At 40.9% G+C, this 24068-nt stretch overlaps 6 protein-coding genes and 1 non-coding gene across 9 annotated transcripts; 3 read left to right on the top strand and 4 right to left on the bottom strand.

Annotated features, from left to right (window-relative positions):
• Positions 1 to 1835: 1835 nt before the first annotated feature.
• Trnaa-cgc lies at positions 1836 to 1907 on the bottom strand. Its single transcript has one exon. It is a non-coding gene; the product is annotated as a tRNA-Ala (tRNA).
• A 487-nt stretch (positions 1908 to 2394) lies between these two features.
• Positions 2395 to 3816, top strand: LOC109539790 (39S ribosomal protein L46, mitochondrial). The gene is made up of 5 exons (XM_019907776.2): positions 2395 to 2548; positions 2811 to 2997; positions 3052 to 3176; positions 3228 to 3502; positions 3566 to 3816. Exons 1-5 carry the CDS (start codon positions 2497 to 2499, stop codon positions 3704 to 3706), a joined length of 780 nt encoding a protein of 259 aa, XP_019763335.1. The 5' UTR covers positions 2395 to 2496; the 3' UTR covers positions 3707 to 3816.
• Positions 3807 to 4982, bottom strand: LOC109539794 (40S ribosomal protein S15). The gene is made up of 3 exons (XM_019907779.2): positions 4832 to 4982; positions 4618 to 4703; positions 3807 to 4237 (listed from the first exon to the last, which is right to left on the bottom strand). Exons 1-3 carry the CDS (start codon positions 4841 to 4843, stop codon positions 3889 to 3891), a joined length of 447 nt encoding a protein of 148 aa, XP_019763338.1. The 5' UTR covers positions 4844 to 4982; the 3' UTR covers positions 3807 to 3888.
• Positions 4983 to 5223: 241 nt separating this feature from the next.
• On the top strand, positions 5224 to 6226 carry LOC109539792 (39S ribosomal protein L30, mitochondrial). Its single transcript, XM_019907777.2, has 3 exons — positions 5224 to 5429; positions 5600 to 5726; positions 5814 to 6226. Exons 1-3 carry the CDS (start codon positions 5305 to 5307, stop codon positions 6099 to 6101), a joined length of 540 nt encoding a protein of 179 aa, XP_019763336.1. The 5' UTR covers positions 5224 to 5304; the 3' UTR covers positions 6102 to 6226.
• Positions 6198 to 23867, bottom strand: LOC109539787 (protein crumbs). Of its 3 annotated transcripts, XM_019907771.2 has the most exons (39): positions 23616 to 23867; positions 17297 to 17449; positions 17040 to 17242; positions 16788 to 16986; positions 16565 to 16690; positions 16104 to 16273; positions 15909 to 16047; positions 15659 to 15852; positions 15418 to 15595; positions 15208 to 15369; positions 13643 to 13806; positions 13459 to 13584; positions 13231 to 13402; positions 13051 to 13177; positions 12904 to 13002; positions 12685 to 12841; positions 12443 to 12628; positions 12190 to 12371; positions 11967 to 12126; positions 11783 to 11906; positions 11589 to 11729; positions 11441 to 11536; positions 11158 to 11386; positions 11028 to 11101; positions 10698 to 10963; positions 10481 to 10643; positions 10084 to 10427; positions 9823 to 10033; positions 9551 to 9764; positions 9316 to 9500; positions 9121 to 9261; positions 8880 to 9068; positions 8626 to 8814; positions 8443 to 8572; positions 7837 to 8024; positions 7662 to 7780; positions 7350 to 7603; positions 7118 to 7289; positions 6198 to 7058 (listed from the first exon to the last, which is right to left on the bottom strand). In XM_019907771.2, the coding sequence occupies exons 1-39, from the start codon at positions 23650 to 23652 to the stop codon at positions 6831 to 6833; spliced, it is 6591 nt and encodes a 2196-aa protein (XP_019763330.2). In that variant the 5' UTR covers positions 23653 to 23867; the 3' UTR covers positions 6198 to 6830. The 3 variants fall into 3 exon arrangements, with proteins under 3 accessions (XP_019763330.2, XP_019763331.2, XP_019763332.2); XM_019907772.2 differs by lacking the exon at positions 16565 to 16690; XM_019907773.2 differs by lacking the exons at positions 6198 to 7058; positions 7118 to 7289; positions 7350 to 7603; positions 7662 to 7780; positions 7837 to 8024 and adding an exon at positions 8031 to 8195.
• On the bottom strand, positions 17855 to 20693 carry LOC109539789 (sterol carrier protein 2). Its single transcript, XM_019907775.2, has 9 exons — positions 20541 to 20693; positions 20019 to 20244; positions 19570 to 19804; positions 19302 to 19510; positions 19113 to 19246; positions 18836 to 19061; positions 18669 to 18779; positions 18374 to 18613; positions 17855 to 18324 (listed from the first exon to the last, which is right to left on the bottom strand). The coding sequence occupies exons 2-9, from the start codon at positions 20205 to 20207 to the stop codon at positions 18037 to 18039; spliced, it is 1632 nt and encodes a 543-aa protein (XP_019763334.2). The 5' UTR covers positions 20208 to 20244; positions 20541 to 20693; the 3' UTR covers positions 17855 to 18036.
• LOC109539793 (tubulin polymerization-promoting protein homolog) lies at positions 21561 to 22205 on the top strand. Its single transcript, XM_019907778.2, has one exon. The coding sequence runs from the start codon at positions 21704 to 21706 to the stop codon at positions 22187 to 22189; it is 486 nt and encodes a 161-aa protein (XP_019763337.1). The 5' UTR covers positions 21561 to 21703; the 3' UTR covers positions 22190 to 22205.
• Positions 23868 to 24068: the final 201 nt, after the last annotated feature.

Genomic DNA, 24068 nt, shown 5'->3' with positions numbered 1-24068 from the left:
TTAAAAAGCACGAAAGAAACCATTTAGCAGATTAACTGCTTGGCAAAAGAAAGTGGGGCTGAACAGTTTCTAACGGATTTGTTGTGCCGAGCCGAGAATTGAAATTTATTCGAAACTGGAAAGTTCTAAAATGAAATGCTCAAGATTTTTGCATTTGAATGTTTTTATGATACTAACGGTAGAAAACATGAATAGAACCCTTACCTGTTAGACTAATCGCTCGATCAAAATCTCCAGTTTCTCCGGGATATAATTTCTCCACCATCTTTGTGAACTAAAATGAGTCCCAAAACTGGGATTGCATTGCATAAAATCAAATTAAAGTTTTGATTTTGAGCCGTGAATGTTTTAGAAACAAATCGCCGAACAGTTAAATAAGCAAAGGTTATTAAACAAAAATGTTTAAATAGCGTTTCTCTACCCTTGAGACGACGATAAACGGCTGGTATTTAGTTCCACGAGGGTTGCAAAGAAATGTAAACTTCTTGGAAATCCATTTGAGAGCAACAGCCCTACATGGTGGTCGCCCAACCTCTATTATTATCTTTCGGCCCTTGTCCCTTTAGTTCATTAAAAACTTCCTGTTTCTCTACAACCGCTTTATTGTTGTTGTTCTTTATTAGCAGCATTTTCATCATTTCTCATTAGTTAGTTTCTTTTGTCTACAGAGGCGGATCCAGCTTTAAATTCAGGTGGCGGTTATGTAGAAAAATTACAGTCTTCTGTTGTCTATTAAATTAGAAAAATTATCGTCGTTTTGTGCAAGGGTGGTGTAAGATTATTGCAAAATTTCATGTTTTTTGTCCCGTTTTGCATGTTTCTCAGTAGCAAAATGAGCAAGAACGCCCGTTTTTACATCATTCCAGAAATAACTAAATGGCCTTTATTCGAAGTTTCTCAAGAGCCATTCGAGCCACAGAATTCGTTTTGGCATCGTTGGATAGAGAATTGAAAAGTGGATCCAGTCGTAACAACGTGGTCAGGAAATTCGAGTAGTTTTGACCCAAAAAGCGAAATTTGAATATCAGACACTTAGGTGCAAGATTATGCCAAAATTTAATGTTTTCCGTCCCGTTTTTGCTCATATCTCGGAGGCAAAATGACCAAGAACGCTCATTTGTACGTCATTCTAGAGAGAAATAAATGGCCTTTTTAGCAAATGAACCGTCGATAAGGAAATGTTGGCAGTTTTATCAAAAAATGCTTGAATTCAAGAAGTTTTAAATTTGCGTGTTTTTTTTTGAGTTGCAAAATCCACTTGAACATGGCGCTGCGTTTTTCGAAGTTTCTCAAGAACCGTTCGAGCCAGACAATTCGTTTTGGCATCGTTGGATAGAGAATTGAATTGAGGGGGNCTTGTTTGTCTATTCCGATGATCCTTGATCCCTGTAGCTTGATTCCTCCGGTATTAAGGGCAAATATTTATTGAACCCTTTAATATACATTAAGGAATGATGAATGGGCGTTTGAAAACGTTGACGCCGGCAATGTGCGAAAGTAGTGGCAAGATTAAATAAATTTTTCGCCCCCGTAAAACCTTTTTAATCTCTACTTGCTGTCCCCGCTTTAGTGGGTGGAGTCTTTGTGGTCACCCTTTATTTGGGCGCCTTGTTTCCCATGCTATGGGGAAGGGCCAAATCAGGATACGTTTTACGTTTTATCTTAGTCTGCACTCCTGGTAATGACCGCATGCAATCTGGAATATCTTGGATATTCCTGGAAGAATTTCCAGAATAAATTTTCAATCGGATTGCTGATAGTAGTAAAATATAACTACAAATGCCTCGAAAGAATCAGATAACGAGTCTAAACAAAAGTTTAGCAAAAAGAATTTTTGGAGGAGCTGGGATTTGAACCCAGGACTTTCCGCATGCGAAGCGGACACTCTACCACTGAGTTACACCCCCGATGAAGACTATTCTTAAAAATCTGGCTTTCAAGCTGACGGCATAAAAAACTTGGAAAATAAATTTTTTGTTGCAGTGCATCACTCCAACTCTTACAAAAACTAGTAACTATTTCGATTCGCATTCAAATATTCCAGCTAAAGCTATATATGTATATAAGATTAAAGCTTTCCATCTGGTTTTGTGATCATTTCCAATATGATTTGAATATTACCATCCACTTAAAATGTTTGAAAATCACTAATGTTAGCAATTAATATTTTAAAATAATTCCAAAATTATTTTTTCTGCAAACGCTGTCCTTGTTTCTCGCGTGTGCAAGTGAGAAGACAAAAACCGCTTGGGAAATAAACGACTTCAACTGAATTTTGCTTGTGATTTGGGCGGATTTTATACCATCTCACCCACACACTAAAATAATAGTTAATGACAACAAATACGTTCGTATCAGGGGATTTTGCTTCTTCTTGACCAGATTATAAATGGTATCTGTATCGGAACTTAACGTGGCCATCTCAAACTAACCTCTGTGATCTGTGGTTAACCTTATTCCTGCAGTTGTTTTGAACAAGAAGATTATCAAATAAAAATGCTCAAAAACTCATTGAGATTTGGAAGAACAGTATTGGCTAACTCTCCGGGTAAGTTTTGAGCTCTAGAAGTCACATTTCAGATGAACATTTTGGACTTTTTGCTTTGCGAAGACCCTTTGATTGATTCAATTGTTGGGTGAATTCTAGCGGTTTCATTTCTTTGCCAGATCACGAAAAAGCCAAAATCAATCCTCTTATACTGTAGCCAAACAGTTGGAAATTGTAAAGCTTGTGACAACGACCCTGCAAGGTCGAAAGCGCTTTCTATATTTTTTTCAACAAATGTTCTTTATTGTGCGCGTTGTTTCAGTAAAGTTGCACTCTTCTGCTACATTCAGCGAAAAATGGGACTTGCTTACAGCGGTTTTAATTGAAAGAAAACCAGTGACTTCCCCCGAGTTGACCGGCATCGAAAAGGATTTTAAGGAATACTTAAGCGCAGTGGAATTCGAGAGAAGCCTTAAAAATGATACGGAGATTAATCTTGAAAAAGAACGGTATTGAGTTAGCACCAGCACAATGTTCCCCTATAAGAAAACTGTTACTTTTAGCGCCATCACAACACAGAAAAAGGAAATTGAAGACTTGGATTTGAAAAGCACGCGAACAACTCAAGATTTTATTGACGCCTGTAAAGAGGAGTTTGCTAAATTTAAACCAGCCGAAAAAACGACTGGTTAGTTGGTGAATTACCAGGATTCAATAAATTGTCTGCGGGTTATTTCAGCGGCAGACCAGACAAACGAAGTGAAGTCGTTGCAGCGGAAACTAAGCAAACATTTGATTTTCGTACAAAACCAGAAAATTGGAGACCAAAGTTTCTATATTTTACCTCAAGGGATAAGGGAAGACGGTGAAACGTTGCGACAATGCGCTGAACGAGTACTGCAAGAGAAATGCGGCGATCAAGTCAAAGCTCAAATATTTGGGAATGCCCCCTGCGGATTTTACAAATACAAATACCCGAAGGCTGTGAGAAGTGAAACCAGTGTTGGTGCAAAAGTGAGTAAACCATTCCAAGATGAAGAACTACTGATGTTATTCTACAAATTTGTGTGGTTCCAGGTATTTATCTATTTTGCCAGATATGCTTCCGGACAAATTGCAGGGAGCGAGAGCGACTTTAAATGGCTGGACAAATCGGAGCTGAAAGAAGTGTTGCCTGCGTCCTACAGCCGAAGCGTTTTGCCCCTTTTACTAGATTAGTAGATAACCACAGTATATTTTAAAGCAAACTCGCAAGCTTTTAAAAATGTTTAGTTATCGCGGATAATTTCTTGTTGGGTGACGAAATAAAACCAACAAAAACTTTTAAATTTAATCTTCATTTCGGAAGGGATCACCCCATCCCAAATAAAGATTTTTTTATTAAATACCACTCTAGTTCTTCATTTAAGAGGAATAAACCTGGAGCTGTGAGTAGCACCAATACCTGGCCTACCGTGCTTCACAGGTTTGTAAGTCAAGGAGAATTCTCCCAGATAGTGTCCAATCATTTCAGGTTTGATTTCCACCTGTGTGAAGGCTTTTCCATTGTAAACGCCCACGATGGATCCCACCATTTCAGGAACAATGATCATGTTCCGGAGATGAGTTTTCACGATCTCCGGCTTTTCTAGTGGTGGTGCTTCTTTTTTGGCCTTTCGCAACTTCTTAACTAAGGCCATTGGCTTGCGCTTCAGTCCACGGCTAAAACGTCGCCTTGCCCGACAGTGCATCAACTCCATGAGTTGTTCACTGCAATAATAACAATCATTAATATTTGCCAGGATTGAAATCAGCGTTTCTACTTTGTCTGTCTGATTATTATTCAACTATGATTTGTTTAAAAGGAATGAAAGATCCCCACCGTTTGTTGTCATCAGAAATCACCAATAGCATGAAGAGCTAGCGGATAGGTAAAAACAGCAGAAAAAGGGCATATCAAGACCCCAAGAGCAAAAGCATTGTTTCAGCGGCAAGATAAAGAATGACCGTCTTAACGAGCACATGTGAGATCTGATGTTTTCATGTACAACCCACGAATTAGTACCCCAATCTTTACACTCGGTTATTTCCGCAGTTTTCAATGCAGCACTTATTCAGACACTAGCAAATACACTAAGTGTAGGGCTTACTTTGGCATGTCCAAAAGTTGGTCCAGATCAACACCTCTGTATGTGAACTTTTTGAAGGTCCTCTTCTTCTTGACTAGCTCCTCAGTCTAAAAAAGTAAGTTACGAATTAGGCCCTTTTTGCTAACAAAAACGCGTAAACTTAAATGTAGTGTTTAGTAACCTTAAGTTTGTGAAAAAGTGGAAAATTCCCAAAAACGGAAAATATCTCGCTTACCTTGTCTGCCATGGTGTTTAATTGGGAAACTTTACTTTTTCGATGAAAATTATTCCGAGTTTAGTAAGATTTTCGAAGATTGCGAAAATCGAAGAACAAACAGCAGCAACACAAATTGTGAAAGGGACTGAAACCATAGATAAAGACAAGTGACAGGTGTAAAATTGGAATAACTATCATGAAATCTGGCATTACAGCAATTTTCCATTGCAGATTTTACAAATATTTTTGATATAGCTAGATAATTAGAGGAAATTTTATCTGTATCTAGATAATGCTCACAATATTTTCTCTCCCTATATGTTTTTTAAATCATTGTTAAAATTATGTAAATTGGTCCATGTTGCCAACTGTTGTACAGCCATTTCGTTGAAAAAAAAAGAAGAATTTTCTTAACCTCAATCTTACTACTCAAAACTTTTTTAATTCGCCATAAGTTAATTCTGATTTATTCTTCATTTATAAAGTGCATAATGTTTGCGAACAAGTTGCTTACCCCTTTCCAGCCAATGTTAGTGCTAAGTAGAGGGGCTGGAGTAAAGAAATTTAATTGGTATAATGAAGGAATTCAGTACCCTGGTTTCAAATACTACCCCAGGTTTGTTACAATATAATTCAAATAATATAAGTACAAACCCAAACAAAATAGAATGTTGGCAACGGCTTATGAACCAGTAGATCACAAATTATTAAAATGTTTTATCTATTCACGAAGCCGGCGTTAAAATATTGATCTTCTAAATTAATAAAACACTTTTTATGGATCAGACATGACGACTTCAAAGACCCCCCCTACGAGCCCACCAAACTGTTTCGAGTAAAACGTATCGTGAGAATGAAAGGGCTGATCCATTATCAGAAAACCATACTTACAGACTTTAAACTAGACGGAAAAGTAAGTATGCGATAGAATTCAGTGTGGCCAAAGTTGTTTTTGTTGGAAAATACATTTTTATAGAAACAGGCAATTTTTGATTTGTAGGACTATGCAATAATAAAAAACATCCCAGAAAACAACCAACGTTTGTGGAAAGTAAAGCATGCAGTGGAAATAGTGCCGGTAACATTTCCCGATGGGTTTCCCACAGAAACAGACCGAACGTTCTTGAAGGAAAATGGAGAGCTTCGGATTATAAAGCAAGTTGGACCTGTTGAAAAGAAATTGGAGCTAACGGAAGAGTTTAGAAAGCATCCAAAACGAATGGATGGTGATACACTGAGAAGAAATTTGAGGAAAAAGTGGAACTTAGGATTCGAGTCGCATTTGTAAATGGCATGTATTGTAGAGGTCATTTTCACACTTTATCGGCTAGATGGATGGACATTTCCAGCTAGCTGTTCGCAAAGAAAATAATTCAAACAGATACCAGTATAAATAAATTTATTTACAAATCAGCTTTGGTTTTAATATTAAGTAAGTACATTATGTATAGAACTAACTATACTGTCATTGCCCGCAGCAAGGCAAGCAGGCAACAGGTTTTCCACTATATGCCCTAGAAGCTAGTATTGCTTACGTAAAGTCAATTATTGTTATCACAATTTTAATGTGTAAGGCAAAAGTACTGGACCAAATCACGTTACTGAAATTTTTGCTTTACACACTTATGTCTTGGACGGGCGCTTCATAAGATTTGTTCATTCATATTGCTGATGCGATCTTAATCTACACTTAAGTACGAAATTATTAAATACAAAACAAACAAGACACAGAGAAGTATAACAAAAATCAGTCGTTATTGGAGAAATTCACGATTTACAGATCTAACTGAGGAGCAAAGTTAAGTACCTAGTTGTGAGTCACAGCAGTTTTACTCAAGTACTGCATTGATTGGGAAATATCCTAAAAATAGCCTATCTACAACACTAATGTTCAGAAATCTTCCTCGTTTCATAATATCTATGTAATTCAATTGGGGCAAACGAAAAAAATGAATTTTGAAAAAATTTAACTATGCCACATCATCCAGCCTCGTTTTATGGCAGTAAATAATACTGATTAAATTAGCCTTTCTTCCGGCGGAGGCTTTAAAACGTGGTCTAGTTCAACGCGGGGATTTGAAAACTCTTGAGCCGACGGGCTGTACGTGCCTCTTGTGGCCCGTTTGCTTCGGGCTACGTTCACCAAAATGATCATCCCTATTAGGAAGCCGAGCAGCAGAATAAGTACTATTGGCACTATTATGTAGAGAATGTTAATGCCCGTGTCGGCGCGAGTTACCGCTTCCTGAAAAGAAATTTCAACGATAACCACCGCAGCAATATACACAGTTGTTTCCGACTTGCCTTTAAATCTGAGCAATTCTTTCCAATCCAATTCTCATCGCAAACGCATAGATAATCTGGTCGGTCAGTGCACTGAGATGTGCACACTCCATGCAGACAGGTTTCTTCGAACACGCATGGATCATTTAGAGCGCATTGGTATCCACATTTCCCTGTGTTACCACAAGTGCATCTGAAAAAACACCACATTGATAGTTCGTCTAAATATTTCCCTTTCCCGTTCAAATCCCACCTGTACGACCCCGGCATGTTTTCGCAAGTTCCGGTTCCGCAAGGCGCAGGTTTATTGTTGCATTCATCGATGTCCATTTCGCAAAGCAAGCCCTTATAGCCGGTGCCTGAGCAATTACAATCGTACCTTGATATTCCATCAATGCATATTCCGCCGTTTTGGCAGGGGCTGCGCCCGTTCGCCGAAACGCATTCGTTGATATTATTTTCGCACAATCTGCCGTCAAATCCCGGATTACACGCGCAGAATGGAACCTAGACAAACTCATTTTTTTTGATTCAACATTTTTTGCTTCAACCGTGTGTGTGTTACCTTTGTGGCATCGCAGAATCCAAATTTGCATTTCTCCACGTCGCAGAACGGAGTATCGCATAAAGGCCCCTGCATTCCCTCCGTGCAAAAGCACGTGAAATTGTTGCCGGTTTCAAAGTCTAGAAAAACATTTAATACGGTGAAATGCAATTGCTCGATAATTGCCTGCACTTACTGGGCCCGGTTTTGCAAGTTGCGCCCTCCTTGCAAGGACGATTTTCACATGTGATTAGCAGCGGCGCCTCGCATTGCCTTCCAACGTAACTATCAGCGCACTCGCACTTAAAAGTACCAACCAGATCGTTGCAAGTACCACCGTGCTTACAAGGATTGCTTTGGCACTCATTGATGTCTATTTGGCAACTGGAAAACAACAAGAACAGGGGAATATTTTCGTCCATTGCTCAGCAAAAAATGCGTTTCTAATTCGCGCTGAAGGTAGATTTAGTGACAAAAAATCACTAGCTTCGCAGTATGACGCATTGATCGATGGTTCTCATTAGCAATTCAATGAGGCTCCTGGAGCAGCAAAAACTGACAAAAAAAAACAAATTTCTTTAACTGTTTAACCAGAGGCTAGATCGAGGCTTAAACGCAATTCTCTATTTGGGGCAACTGCCTCAGACTGATCCGCAAGTGCCAAAAAAGGCCATTTTTGTTTGCATTATAGATTTAGAGCAGTTTTTGAATGGCTGTACGACTCCTTTGTCATTGGATAATTGTTCGCCTGAGACGAATAGTTGTCGAACTCCATAACAAACACACTGATAAAATTACTTACTTTTCGCCTTCGTATCCCAGCGCACATTGGCATTCATATCGGGCAATTAAATCGATGCAAGTAGCGCCATTTTCACACTGATTGTTTTCGCACTCATTAATATCGATGGAACAATCGTCTGCCGCATAGCCTTAGGAATCGAACAGTTCATGACGCATCACGAATACGATTAGGAATGATTACCTTCATTGCAAATACATTGATAAGTGTCCGTACTGTTGGCACACTGTCCTTGATTATTGCAATCGGCGTCGTAGCACAAAACACAGCCTAAATCGATTTCGCTGGGGGATTGCAGTTCGAAAAACTCTTCACTGTATGTGTCTTTGTGGTAGATTTCCTTTGTAGTGAAGTAGGGAAGTAACAGGCCGCCTTGCAACGAAAATTAAAATATCAGGCATCTTTGCAAGGTATCTGTGCAAGGATTAGGAGCTTACCGATGCGAATTTCGCTAACACAACCCTTGAATCTATCAGTTTTCTTATTTTGGTCGATTTTGTACAAAAACCCGTCATCGACGAACATTTCTCCGCTTTCAAACGAGTTGCTGATCACAAGTGGATCGACCGTGGTCGTGTCTAATTGATTCGAGTAGTTCGTTGTGTTCAGTTCCGTGCTCTCAATAGCTGAAAATGGACAATAGTTTCCTTACTGAGACAACCACAATTCCAGTCTTACCAGCCACGAAGTTGAAAGTCTTGTTATCGCTACCAGCCACGTAAATATCGCCCTCTTTAAACAACTCCGTCAAGGAAACGACGTCGAACTGCGCGCTTTCGACGTTCGGGAATAGATCCAGCACATTTTCTTTAAAACCCCCTAAAAAAGCAAACGATGTAACGCACGCATTTCAAAAGCATTGTTGAAACTCACCTTTAAACGTTTGATCGGTGAAGTGGAACAACAACGTCAGCCATTGGCCCTGGAAATTATCCTTTTTAAAGCGATGCGTCGTTATTCCCGACCCCAAATTCCACTGGACTACCACTTCGTTGTGGTAAATGAAAACCGTAAAGTAATCGGCATTGTGTTTGGCAAATAACAGCGTGCCCCAGGACCTAAAGGAACCAAATCGTAAAAAAGCTAAAACCAAAGCTTCTCGCCATGCCTTGTCCGGTAGGTCAGCTCAATTTCCTCCACATTAAATCCCCGACTGGAGTTTGCCAAAATGGTTAGGGCATATTGCAAGGGCTCTTGCTTTCCGTTAAAAGTCGCGTTGGCAATACATTCGTAACCATCTTCAAGATTTTTGCATACGGCCCCCTTGGGGCAGCCCTCTATTTCGCAAAACTCCAGCTCGTTGCAGGTTTTCCCTTTGAAGCCTTAAACAACACCGGCAGGTCAATGGGGCTTAAGTCCACGAGCGATTGAAAATGCTACCTCTTGTGCATTGGCACCTGTAGTCATTCCATGTATTTTCGCACACTCCGTTGTGGTTGCACGGATTCTCTTTGCACAAATCATCGGAGATGATTCCCTCTAGAACCAAAGAGCGGTCGAACGAGACGTTACCTAGAGGAGGTGGAATGAGCAGTTCTGGAGCGGAAATCGGGAAAAACTCCACTACCATTATGCTCGAGCCATTGCTGATCTACGAACAGTCGTTTGTATTCACTGATTAGTTCTGTGTAATCGACTTACTTGAACATCCTGAATAATTCCCTTAAAGTTGACGTTGCTAAGAGAAGAGGTAATGGCAGCAGGCGCCGTTGGCGCCGCCAAGTCCACCTTTGGAAGCGCATTTTCGGTGGCTTGACGCACCGCTCTGAGTAGGGGCTGTCCTCCCAGGTAGAGAACTTGAGCGTGCAAAATGCCACTGGCTGAAATCGTTTTCCGGAAATACTCCGTACCGTTGAGCTTCACTTGAACCAAAGTCACATTCCGAATTACTTCAATCAGATGAATGTAACCGTTATCCAATTTAACTCCTGACACTGGATATGCTTCGCCCGATCCATTAAACTGTATTCTGACGAAAAGTTCACCTGAAATTAACCAACTTGGTGAGTGGTGAGATCGTGAGTTTGGTGCGCTTTACCATTTTCCAGTTGAGCTGCCACGTAGGTCTCGTCGTTGTAACTTTGGCTGGCTCCTGCCGACCCCAGATAGAAGATCTGCCCTTTGCTCTGTCTGGTTCGAATAAACATCGATATATCCACAATGGTGCGAATTGCGCGCCGAGCGGAATCGAAAACGTCTACCTAATAACAGCAGCATTTTACACAGCCGACTGGTCTGATTGTGGAAAAACCTACAGTAACCAAGGAATCGGAGATATCTTCATTTCCAAAAGTGGCCGCTGTGTAGTTGTACTGGCAAGTGTTCCCCAAAAACGGCCGTGTGCAAGAACAGCTGAAATCTCGCCACTTATCAGTGCAATGGCCACCCGAGTGGCAAGGGTTTGGTTTACATTGCGGCTCTCTAACGCAGCCGATTTCGGTGTTTTGGAACGTCAAAGCGGTGGTGTTGCGAGTTTGGGGTATTACCCACTCGGAATTGATTTGAATGTCCTCGGCGCAGCCTAAAAGCCCCGACTCGCCCCATTAAACAAGTCCTGAAATGCTGATTTTTTGCAAATTGCTCACCAACTAGAAATGGTTGCCCGCGGGTCAATTTCCGCAAGTTCGAGGGAATGCCACCGATGTACGTAACAGGAAAACTGAAAAACCGTTGCAACAGGCAATCGAGAAACCAACTGAATCAACTGCTACTGACCTGGTCGAGGACACATTGTAGTTTTCATTAAACGTAATGGGGTAAATGGTCTGTTCCTCATTGGCACTAAGAACGAGATGTGTTGAATTAATAGCCACAAACACTTTTTGCCAATTGCTGTCGTTTAAGTTAGAGCCAATGAAAACGCCCTCCCATTTGTTCAGCAGGCTTGACTGGAGATTAAGCCGTCCTCTGGCTAGCTCCAGGATATAATACGTCAATCCCTTGCCTGGAACAATCAAGGGAAATTAAACGAATCCAGTAAAACCCTTTCAGCGCCCACCTAAAGCCAGCAGCCCATCACCGAGAGTGGTTTTGAACCGGAATTGGATGTCATATCCTTCATCTCTGCTGGTGTTGATGGTAACCAAAGATTGCCCTAAAACAGCAGATTTGAACCAGTTTCATGATGGTGCTTCAGTATGCCGCACCTGAGAAAGACATCGTGGTTTTATTTTCACAGGTGTAGCCGTGGAAGCCGTTCGGGCACGAACAGTTGAACTTATGCTCAATTTCATTTATCAAGTAGGGCCGACAAACGCCGCTGTTTTGGCAGGGTTCTTCCTCGCAACCTACAAGGGCATTTGCAACAGTTTTTGGGGACATTTACGATTCGCCAGTTTACCTGTGAGGCGGACGGAACAGTTTTTTCCGCCAAAGTCTGGATCGCAGGCACAAAAGTAATTTGCCACCCGATCAATGCAGGTTCCGTTCACGCAGGGCTCGTATTTCTTGCACTCATCGATGTCCTAAAATTGCAATCAATGTCCTAGATTATGCGTTTTTAAGGATGTCTCCTGCATACTAACCAGTTCGCAATGCGTGCCCTCAAAACCGTCTTCGCATTCGCATTCGTAATCCCCGATTTTGTCTATGCAGGTGCCAAATTGGCACGGATTCGATTCGCATTCGTTGATGTTGATTTGGCAATTTTCGCCGATTACTCCCTTAACACACAAGCATTCATATCTAGGAAAATTAATTGTAATTGAAATAACTAATAGATTCAACTGGCATGTTCATGGGATTTACCCATCAGCATCCTCATAGGTAAATGGTTTTCGGAACGATTCAGGCAAGCTGATTCCCATCTTCGCAACGAATTCGGCACTATACAGTGTTACGTTTGATTTTTCCAAACACAGTCCGCCGTATTTGCAAGGGCTGCTTTCGCACTCGTTGATGTCGACTTCGCAATTTTTTCCTTCGTATCCCTTAAAAACAGTTATTAGTTACCCAATCACAATGGAGCGGCATTCATCATTGATCATTTGCATTGGCTTACTTTGTAGCATCTACAGTCGTAGTCCTTAACTTTGTCAATACACTCAGCTCCATTCATGCACGGATACCCTTTGCAGTCGTCAATGTTGATTTCGCAATAGAGTCCTTCGTAGCCCGTATCTGTACAGTTGCAAGTGTACTCGTTTAGTCCGTCGATGCATTCGGCACCGTTCTGGCATGGATTCGACTGGAAAATACAGCAGTTTGAAAGCCACTGCGTGCAGGGATTAGTGGCTTTTGTACCTGGCAATCGTCTATGTTAATGTCGCAAGTTTTCCCCGTAAGACCCGGTGGGCAAATGCAAATAAAATCGTTGATTTCATCCTTGCATGTTCCTCCGCCTACACAGGGATTCGAGGCACATTCATCGATTTCCTGGCTACAATTCCTGCCCTCATACCTAAACGAGCATAGAAAGGATGAGATTTCAACTGCGTATAGGCAGGCATAACAACGTATTACCCGGGCTGACAAACGCAAGTATAATTATTTATCAAATCCACGCAAGAAGCCTTGTTTTGGCAGGGTTGTGGCAAGCACTCATCGATGTCGATTTCGCACCTAAAACCCATTTTCAATGTCCGACTTTTTGAAATGTTTTGCACTTACCTTAGGCCGGTAAACCCAGGCTCGCAGTAGCACTTGAAGCTTCCAATGGTGTTAACACACAGCCCAGTGGTGCATATTTTTGTGTTCGGGATGTTGCATTCGTCAATATCCATGTCACAGTACGGCCCTGGAACAATGATAAATCGCAGCTCGAATGGTTCGCAAAAATTCCATAAATACCTGTGAATCCCGGCCTGCATTTACATGCCCAATCGTTGCTAGTTGTATCAACTATGCAAGTGCCGTTAATGCATGGATCTTTCGAGCAAGGGTCTATATCAATGCTGCAATCGTCCCCAGTAAAACCTGGCCGGCATCGGCATTCGTAGTCGTTCACTAAGTCCAGGCAAATCTAAGGCAATCGAACATGAAACCGGGATTTCCAGAGCAGTAAACGTCCAAAATTACCTGCCCTGGTGGGCATGTTACACCTTTGCAGTCATCTTTGTTGATTTCGCATTTTACACCCTCAAAGCCAGATGGACATCTACAGGTGAAATCGTGCTTGGTTTGAGATACACAGGATCCATTGTTCTGCAATCGATTGTTTAATGAATAAACGAGGCAATAGGGAATTATTCCAGATATTCACCTGACAAGGTTGTAGTTCACAAACATCGTAGGGTTGTTCGCAATAGGGCCCCATCCAGTCGTCAGTACAATTGCAGTAAAACGAATTCACTCTGTCTATGCAGATGCCGCCGTTTCGGCAAGGATTCGATTGGCAATCATCCACATTAGTTTGGCAATATGTACCTAAAACCACGAAGAATTCAGTAGTATATTTAATACTAACGAAGTCTTGCAAACTGCCACAAAAACAAAAATCTACAACAGCAAACTACCACTCAGTTAGTAGTGGACGGGATTTAGAGCCTTTAATTTATGTACGTCTCCACATTGAAAAATCCCAAACTACCCGACTTTTCGGCAACATTTCCCCCATTAGAACAACGCCATCAATTAAAGCTCCTTATTAGGAAATTTAAAGCCATACAGTCATTGTATCTATATCTATCTACCTGCAAACCCTGTTCTGCAATAGCAGAAAAACCCAAAACCATTTTCCATACAAAGTCCATAATTTTGACATGGATTAGTAAAACAGTAGCCAATCTTAATTTCGCAATTGGAACCGGTCCATCCTGCGGCACAGGTGCAAAAATAGCCGCCCAGCTGTGAATAAGTGAGTGTTTAGTAAAACAGTGTTAGTTACTACTCATTTGCGTTGCGTTTTAGTAAGGCGGATTAGGTGTTCATGCTCTAAGTGACTTGGAGGTGCTAAAAGTGCAAACTGTCCCGATTCACACTTGAACATGGCAAATAGACATAAATTGATGCTAGTTTGTACTTGCTACTCTAGCTTATACAGTCAGCACTCATTTTTTTATAAAGTTCAAAGCTCCTAATTTTTATACTAATTAACGGATTTTAATATATTTTTTGCAATTTATACCTGAATCATTTGTCTATTAACTCAAGAGTGTGCGTTAGCGCTTTACTTGAACCCAAAATGTAGGCAAGCAATCCTTTTTAAACGGCGTCTTTTTGTGAACATTTGCTTCTTTCAACCATTGTTTTTTTCTTAAAAAGCAACAAAACTACAGCGTTTTTAACAGTGCAACAAAGGAAAATACCGATATTTATCGTTTTCGGAAACCTGATAAAAAGATGGCTCGGTGTTTTCCTCATTATTTGCCATGGAAAAACCAAATTCAACATTCCTTACGCCTGAAATAATTGACAAAGATGCAAACAAAAAACTAAAAAAGTGATATTAAAATTCTTTGATTCTGAGAACAAAAACGAGAATGCTTTGAACTGTACACAAAAATCAGGTGCGTCCCTTTCTTTGGAAGTTGAATTTTCCCACCAAAGTCTGTTTCAACATTTAGCCATTACTGACTTACATAATCGTAACACGATATTGCATGCAAACAAGGACGATTTTTACAACTGATTCTGTTTTCGCAAAATTTGCCAGTCCAAGCAGGACTACAAACACAGAACGATCCTCCTTTCGCAAGGCATGTGCCTCCATTTCGACACACATCCACTGGACATAATGCGGTTTTATCGCACGAGCGCCCTGTTATTTTGAAAATTTATGCATGCAAAACAATTATTCTGTGAAAAAACGGGTTTAGCAAAAGTTACCTGCAAATCCTGGCTGGCAGGAGCAATTGATGTTTCCATTGACTATGTTGCATAGTCCGTTGTTTTTGCATGGACTGTTAGCACACAATGATGTGGCTTTGCAGTTCGGGTATTCGCCGGTGAACTCGGATTTGCACACGCATGTGGCCCCGTTTATCGGATCTATGGAAAACGATTGCAACCGCCACTGCTAGCAACTGAAACCCTTACCTTGAATGCACTCGGAGAACCTGCCGCAGTTCAAAACATCGCAGTGAATTTGCTGTCGATTTTCAAGCTCACAGTTTCCTCCAAAAAAGCCTGGCGGACATTTACAGTCGTACCCCATCGGTCGGCTGATGCATTTTCCGTTGTTCAGGCACGGCTGCGAGGCGCACTCATCCACTAACTAGCAAATAACAAAAATGTCTGGTTGTGTTCTTAATTGGAAAACTTGCAAAGATTTACGCACATTCTGGCAATTTTTGCCAACAAAACCAAAGGGGCACTGGCACAAATAGCTTCCATAGTTATCAAAGCAAATGCCTCCATTCAAACACGGACTGTTTGTGCATTCGTTGATATTCAGTTCGCATAATCTGCCATAGTAGCCAGTGCGATTGCAATTGCAACTGAAGTTGTTCAGTTCATCAGTGCAAAACCCACCTAAAACTCATCAAATTAATACGCATAACCAAATCCTTTGAGGGCCTCGACAGTACCATTCATGCACGGTTTACTTGCACAATCATCGATGTCCAGTTCGCAAATATTGCCGCTGAATCCCGGCTTACAAGTGCATCGCACTGAGTCAGTGTCCATATCAATATCGCAAATTCCTCCGTTCAAGCACGGGTTTTCCTGCAGGTTTTCCAAAAGGTTTAGCTAAACCGCTATGGAGAATTGTAGAAAATTACCTGGCACCTCGGGTGGACTCTCAGCTCGTTCTCACAGTGCCTTCCACTAAAGCCAGGAGCACACACACAGTCATAGTCGCCTATTTGGTCCAGAATGCAAGTGGCCCCGTTTTTGCAATAGGACGGCCGCTTATCGCAGGGGTTTCCTAAGTCGATTTCGCAATTTTTCCCTACAAGCATAATAAAGAAAATGAGTAAAATCCCAGTACGTTTTTATTCAAAAACAACCGTCCAAAATAATTTGAAACTTGCTTGCTAAGCCTTTCTCTGTTTTGCCCTGGTTTCATTAAAAGCAGTAAAACAGACAAATGCTTGCACTTATTCCACCAGATCACAAATCACCACCCAAGAAGCTGCATTGACCAGAGAGCACTACTCAAGACTTAGAAGATAGTTAGCCAGTATGTCTTCACCACCCAAAAGGTCGATTATTGTGGCGCGATCAAAAAACATACACATACCTGTGTACCTAGGCAGACAAGCACAGGTATACGTGTTATGTTTGTGATCATTAATGCAAGTACCATGCCGCATACATGGCTCGTTTAAACAATAATCCAATCCGGTCATTTTCTCTGCAGGCAAACCTAAGCAAATGGTTTCAAAGAAAATACAATCATTATTACAAGTGATCGCAACATGAGTTGCTCCCGAATAGTTATTTCTATTAGTTTTGCGACTTACAGCTGTCCATTGGTATGGGGCACTTCTCAAACGCCACATTGTGGTTGTAGTAAATTAATTTCGAATCAAAAACCACTGTGGGCCCTTCTAGAAGGCAACCATTGAAGTTTTTTCCAATCAGCAGCACTGAAGCTGCGGTGTCATCGTACAGCTTGCTGCTGGTCAGCAAAGGAACGTTGTAGCTGGAATTCGCAATTATCTGGAAAATGGGCTATTTTAAGTGGGATTTTCTTACTGGGTCTAAAGACCCACCTTTTTATCGTCATCGACATCCAAAGTCAAATTCCCAGCACTGTAATATACAAACACCGTATGCCACTTGTTGTTCAAAAAGTTTCCGTAAACCACTTCTTCAAACAGCACCGCGTCCACTTTGGCTCGGAAGTAAACGCCCTTTTTATTCACTAGCAGTTCGATGGATTCTTCGTTTTGTTGCTGGGACAGCAAATTGCCCCCTAAAAGCCATGCTTAGTTTAGGCGGAAAGTCGTAAAAGCTGGAGACAACGTACCCAGACAAGTCCGAAAACTTATTCCTGTGGGCATTTTCAACGACATGGTGTTCTGTAGTCGCAAGTATGAAGAACCATTAAAGTATGCTTCTGGTTGATTGCTGGGTGCCAACACCACCAGGTCACTGAATGAGCATTCAGATATGTAAAGACCTGTAAAGACAAACGTTCTATTGAATATTTGGAACGGTTCTATCATTCGTTCGATTTCCTACTAGATCTTTCGTAAAAACACCGACAGACTATCCATTTTCTGTCGATGCTTTGACGAAATATCAAAGGAATTTGAGGCGAATCAGGTTCGGCTCGTTAGGTTTGGACGCGGCATAAAAATGCAGTCGTTGCGACTTAGGTTTTAAGAAAACTGCGCCTCGGAGCTGTGACCCGCTTTCCCCAGCTGCATTTTCATGAAAACCTATTAAAAAACACAATCCTTGGCCGAAAATAAAAACGTTATCATCTTTAAATTAAATTGAATTGCAAAATAATGAAGGTATAAGAAAGTAATCGCTCAACTGGATTTGGAAGGTTTTATACAGAAAAATAAAACAACATGCATACCTAATATATAAAAATATAACAAAGTAAACATAAAATGTTACAATTGCCGCAACCTTAACCAATTTAAAAAAATACAGTCATCTTACTATCTATCATCCGTTCGAAATTCGCTAGTCTCTAATAAAAACACCAAAAAGCCTAGAAAATACATCCAAACCATCGCCTGCTATTATGTATTTTTACAGCTTGGACTTAAGATGTTTGGCTCTTAAGGCATCGATTTTCGAAGCTGCCGATCGTTGCAATTCGGTCAGCTTCAATGCCAGTCCCATGTTGCCTTGAATTTTCACCTTTCCTTGAAAGAACGCCCTTTGCGGTTCGATTTTTCCGGTTAACAGATCGATTATATCGGCGTCTTTGATTACAAATGTTACTGCAGGTTTGTCCTTGCCATTGAATTCGATTTTGCCCTTGCCTTTCTTTGTATTGATGATCCAGAAACCTTCTTCGCCTTTGTCGTTTTGAACCTAAAAAACAACCAGTTGTAATGGGCGTTGATGTAAAGCGCAACCCTACCTTAAGCCCGTAAATTGCTCTGTGTTTCTCCACCAGTCCGTCCTGGTCTTCTAGCATTGCTTCTTGCAAAATGTGCAAAAATGGGGTGACGATAAATCCATCTTCACTGGCTGCTGCCGCCGTTTTTCTTGCTCGTGTATTGCTGTTTTTGGACTGGGGGAATCCCAGCTGGTATAACGCCACAACTACAGCACCTCCCAAGCCAATATTGTGTTGTAAAGCCAGTTTTGCGTTAGGAACCTAAAACGCCATTCAAGTGGCATAAGAACTGTAGTATAATGAAGGCGATAAATACCTGTCTTGGGCCAGCTTCGCCTCTCAACTGCCAGGATAGTTCGGCACATTGCGCCAATCCAGTTGCCCCTATGGGGTGCCCTTTTGATATCAACCCTCCGGACGGATTTACCTGCAAACCCCAACCGTGCCTCTATTTAAGGGCAATGGAAAGCTGAAAAAGCTTACCACATATTTTCCCCCATATGTGTTGTCGCCTCTATCAACCAACCCTCCAGCTCCCCCAGGGGGACAGAGGTTTAGAGCTTCATAAGTGATCAATTCGTTTGCGGAAAAGCAATCATGCAGTTCCACCACTTGAACATCAGAGGCGCGTTTTCCGGTTTTCTTATACAGGCGATCGGCCGCCAATTTCGTCATGTCATAGCCAACTAACTTTAACAAACTTCTCTCGCTAGAATTGTCCATATTAGCTAGTTCAAAGCATGAGGTTTCCGTGTCTTACTTAAAGGTTGAGGGCAAATCTGTTGCCATTTCCATGCCAAGAATCTCCACTGCTTTTGACTCAAGTCTATGACTTTTTACAAAGCTTTCAGATGCTACAATAACAGCGGCCGCTCCATCACTGGTTGGGCAACACTATAAAGGCACGCGGAAGTATCTAAAGTGAGTCCCAGATAGCAACGCGTTGTACCTGCAATTTTGTGAGAGGCCCACAGACTCGTGGAGATTTTTCAATTTGCTCCAATGTATATTCATCTCTAAACTGCGAATTTGGATTGTTTACAGAGTGCTTGTGGTTTTTCCAGGCAATTTTCACCAGATGCTCCGGCTTTGTGCCATATTTCTTCATATGTTCCAATCCAGCATTCGCAAACATTTGCGCCACGATAGGCGTAGCAGCTAACAAACCGTGAATGTTTCACTCAACTCATTCGGACTGAAGGCCTGGGTAAACTTACAAATATCCACTAATTCGGACATTACTTCAATGTGTTTTTCCATAGGATGCACTCGATCATTAAATACAGAGCCCAAACTGCCTTTTTGCATTTTCTCAAAACCAACAGCCAATGCGCATTCTGCTTTTCCACACTCCACCATTTCTTTTGCCAACATTAATGCAGTCGAGCCTGTTGAACAGTTATTGTTTACATTGAAAATGGGGATTCCGGTCATGCCAACTTCGTAGATTACCTGAAAATGTTAGCAAACTTTGCAGGTGAAATGTTTAGCTCATTTTTATTACTGTTTTGCTTTTGCAAAGCATTTGTCCGATTATTCAGTTGTAAACACCTTGCATTGATAAAGTATATGTATATATACTTTGTTATGGCTCGTATTTATATTACTCCATGATTAATGAAGGAATTACTATGTTGTTTAGACTAATCAATTAAAAAGCACTTACTCTTTGACCACAGGTTGACTCCCCATAGGCAAAGCCAGCCGTTGCCAGCTGTATTTCATTCATTTTCACATTGGCATCCTGAAGGGCCGCCAGGATAGCTTCTTTGCCCCAATCGGGATAATCTCCAGCTTTTGTGCCTGGCTTGTCAAACTTGGTCATTGCGACCCCAATAACAAATACTCGGCCCATTTTCGTTGCTTGTTGGTGCTGCTAAACCGATGTTTCGCTAAAAGCAGATAGAACTGGCAATCGGAAAGTGTTGTTGCCCCCTTCACAAATTGCTTTCTCTTGTGAAGTGGCACTGAGCCATCAAAGTTATCAAAATCAGCTTCACAGGATTATCAAGCCGTTGAGTGACCCAAGAAATATCCGCCATTTCGGGTTAATAACATGCAACAAACAAGATAGTGTGCACATAACAAAAAACACGAACTTTGATTACCAATTGCCGATAATCACTCTGATAAAAGTGGATTATGTACTCTGCTGACTTTCTAATACTTTTCAGGCCTTTCTACTTACCTTTCCCGCTTTATTGCACACCCAGACTAAACACTGTCACCAAGTTTGCTGTTGCCTTTAAGCAATTATTGAATAATAATCACTGAACTTCGTACTACTATTTATTGTTGAGAACATATGAGTGACGTTGTCAATGTTGACATCGATCACAAACGCTATGCGACGTTGCACGATTGCGCGTTTTTTTATTCAGTTCACAATCAAACTTTCTAATTATAAAAAAATATTTTACTGCAACTGGTGAGTGAATCGAGAGTTTAGAACATCGTGGAAAAGAAGTTCTCCGCGACGTTTCGCAAGCACGAGTATCTTGCATCTTCAGAGTGGAGTTGCGCTGAACAACCACCTTCCAAACTGTGCTGTATTTTTTTAAATGCGAATCTTTGAAACCGCCGCAGGTACGAACCTGAAATGCTGACCATATTTAGAAGACACTTGAATCGAAATATTCTGAAAATTTCATAAAAATCGTCCTGAATCCTGATTTGTTCCAGCTTGGTAAATACCAGTCTCAAAAAAGATGTTTTTGCTCAACTGCGCCCTCGGCTTCAAAAATTCGTATCTCGCAAACTACCGCCAGTAGTAACTTGAAATTTTCCCTATCTTTAGAAGACATTCGACCCTACAGATGCGGAAAATTTCATAAAAGCCTTCCAGAATCCCGACTTTTGGCAGCTTGGTAAGCAACAGTCTCAAAATAAATGTTTTCACTCAACTTTCTTTAAAAATTCGTTTCTTCCAACTGCAATCCATCCGCAATGTGGATGTAGAAGTGACATTTTTTAACTGCAACCGAATGCATTTAGTTGGCAGAAGGTGCAAAGTAGCGATTACCTAACAAACACAATCGTTCCTTAAAACCGTTTGAAACCGTTAGGCCAAACTAGTTATTTAAATAAATTGCTGGTACTTTGCGACCGCAATAAAACGTTCTATTACAAGGTAAATAACATGCTGCCATCTAATAACTCGAAAACTGTGTACATCAAATTGCGAAAGAACCGCTTTGGTTAGCGACGTGAATCAGTTGCGGTTACCACCGAGTCGAAACAATCAGAATGATTAATTTGTGTTAATTATGGTGACAGGCAAAGCAGGTGGTGGACAGATTTTTCCAAACGTCTGAAAATCAGTTACTCAAAATTCCAGTTTCTACATTCCACATGGCACAGTCAATCAAACTAGATCAGCAATTCATCAATTTTGCAAAATTCGGCGACACGAAAGCTGATGGAAAAACCATCACTCTCACCCAGGTGGACAAATGGTTCAAACAGGCGCAGGTTTTCGATAAGAAGCTGACTCAAACAGACACCGGCATCGCCTTCAACAAGTTCAAGTCCAAAACGATAACGTTCCCGAACCTGCTCACGTTTATCGAAGATCTAGCGGGGCAGAAGAAAATGGAACCTGATGAAATCAAAAGTAAACTGATGGAGTGTGGCCCGCCGGGCACCAACAAGGCAACAGCCGCTGTTCATACGGGGGCTGTTGATCGACTTACAGACACATCCAAATATACAGGAGCCCATAAGGAGCGCTTTGATGCGAGCGGCCATGGCAAAGGCAAGGAAGGTCGGGATGATTTGGCCGATGATTCTGGATATGTTGGAGGATATAAAAATAAGGATACATACGACAAGAAATGAGGCTATTAATTATTAATACGGCGTATTATTTATTGCAGAAGGGGGGCTTTGGGTTCTTAGGGTAAGCACCAACCGTAGATCCTCCACCCTATAGAAGTAAGAATCTCAGAGGCATCTGCCTGATGTGTGAAATTGATTCAAGTGTAATTGGCTGCACTAGAGCGTTAATAACACAGAAAATCGTACTATTCCACTAATGACCAATCCAAAAATGGTTCTTCTTGACAATATGTGATCTGTTCTAAAATCTCCGCTAGAAACTACGTTTTACCGTTGACAGAATTTAGCACGGCTAAGCCTCAATCTAATTAATTTCAATTGCTCAATTAAATTATAACGGACCAAAATCTGGTGCATTCACGTTGTGGTTGCCCATAATTGGCTCGATTGCAACTGTTGAAACGCTGAAACTATTGAGTTTCACCTCATGCAGATGCAAGCCTGCATGCTAAACTCTTCTAGAAACCAGTACAAATACTTGAAGGGCAATTGAATAAAGGAAGATTGAAGGAAATGAATGACTCAGACAATGGATGGGTCTGCAAGACCAGACAAAGCCAAGACATGCTTGAAAACGGAAGCAAGAAGTTGCGGTTGAGCTGCTCAGGATATCAGACTAAATTTACCGAAAATAATGCAACTCACTGGACAACAACAAGAAAAACTGGTTTTGCTTAGTCTCTAAAGCAATCCCAAGGAAATTAAGACGCTTGTTATTTGCTTGAGTTTTTATGAAACCTTTGGAGGCGACAAACAATACTTAAAACTATTATCAAAATGACTATTAGTATGCGACATCATTATGTGAAGCCAATTACCAGCAACGGCACAATTTAATTAAAAATTGCTCGTACTGAGAGGACTTCAATGAATTGTGGTTAATAACGAAAAATAGTTTTTGTATGAATCAAGGCTGGTTCATTCAGGTGGTCGCCAGCTATTAACCAAGAACACTTCAGCAAGGAATTTAATATGCACATTAATGCTAAGTGGGTATTGGGAAACTTGTCGTTTAAAGCCTTTTACAATGAATTTTATTATATAATTTTCGGCTGGGACCTAATTTGCTTATTACGAAACTAACTGTTTAAGATGGACAACTTGCTACTGAGCTAAAGCCTCTTTCTGGCTGTAAAACCCAACCTTTGAAAGAACAAAATATAATGTTCCTGATACACTCAAACAGTACAGTAAATCCATGGGAAAGTACACTAGTTGTCAAGGATTGTTTTCAATAAAAATTAGCAAATCATTTGCAATTTGCAACAAGCAGCAAAGGAAAAACATCAACAGCAACAACAAACAATGGCTCACAAACTGCGACAATTAGCAACTTGCTGATACCAAGTGGGTGTTGTGTACGTTGAGTTTTTGAGCCGCGGCATATGTTGGATGAATGAATAAGCTACAACCTACTACTACTTACCCAGGAGGGCCAAAATTTTCAATATACTGAACTCCATCCCTAAGCACTGATGTTGTCTTTGGAAATATCGAAGGGGTTGTCGAACAAATCACCACAAACACATAGTATGGATAGTTCTGAATTTCGCAATCGCCTAGACGCGTCTAATAATCTTTAACTCGCAGAAAATACACGAATTGCTGAACAACCACCTGCACAAAAGTCTCTATACTATATTCACCTGTACAAAATGTAAACTAAAGTCAGGTAAGTTTGACAGTGAGTGACAACAGGAAGTTGTTGGCAGGCAACCAATTATACTCTTGGAGCAAGCCAGTTTTCTAGGTGTTTTTCGGGTGTATTATCCGAAAAGCACGTAAAAAACGTAATTTCCAACAATTCAAAGCGTGAATGATTAGTTTAGGAGCAGCAGTTTATTAAAATATTACTTTAACATACGAAATACAAAGTTTT

This window comes from Dendroctonus ponderosae, unplaced genomic scaffold, assembly GCF_020466585.1.
Source record: "Dendroctonus ponderosae isolate FM_Combo_2020 unplaced genomic scaffold, Dpon_F_20191213v2 Dpon_F_20191213_7, whole genome shotgun sequence".
NCBI classification, from domain to species: domain Eukaryota; kingdom Metazoa; phylum Arthropoda; class Insecta; order Coleoptera; family Curculionidae; genus Dendroctonus; species Dendroctonus ponderosae.
The sequence above is the reverse complement of the archived record's forward strand: the minus strand, read 5'-3'. Positions and strand labels throughout refer to the sequence as shown.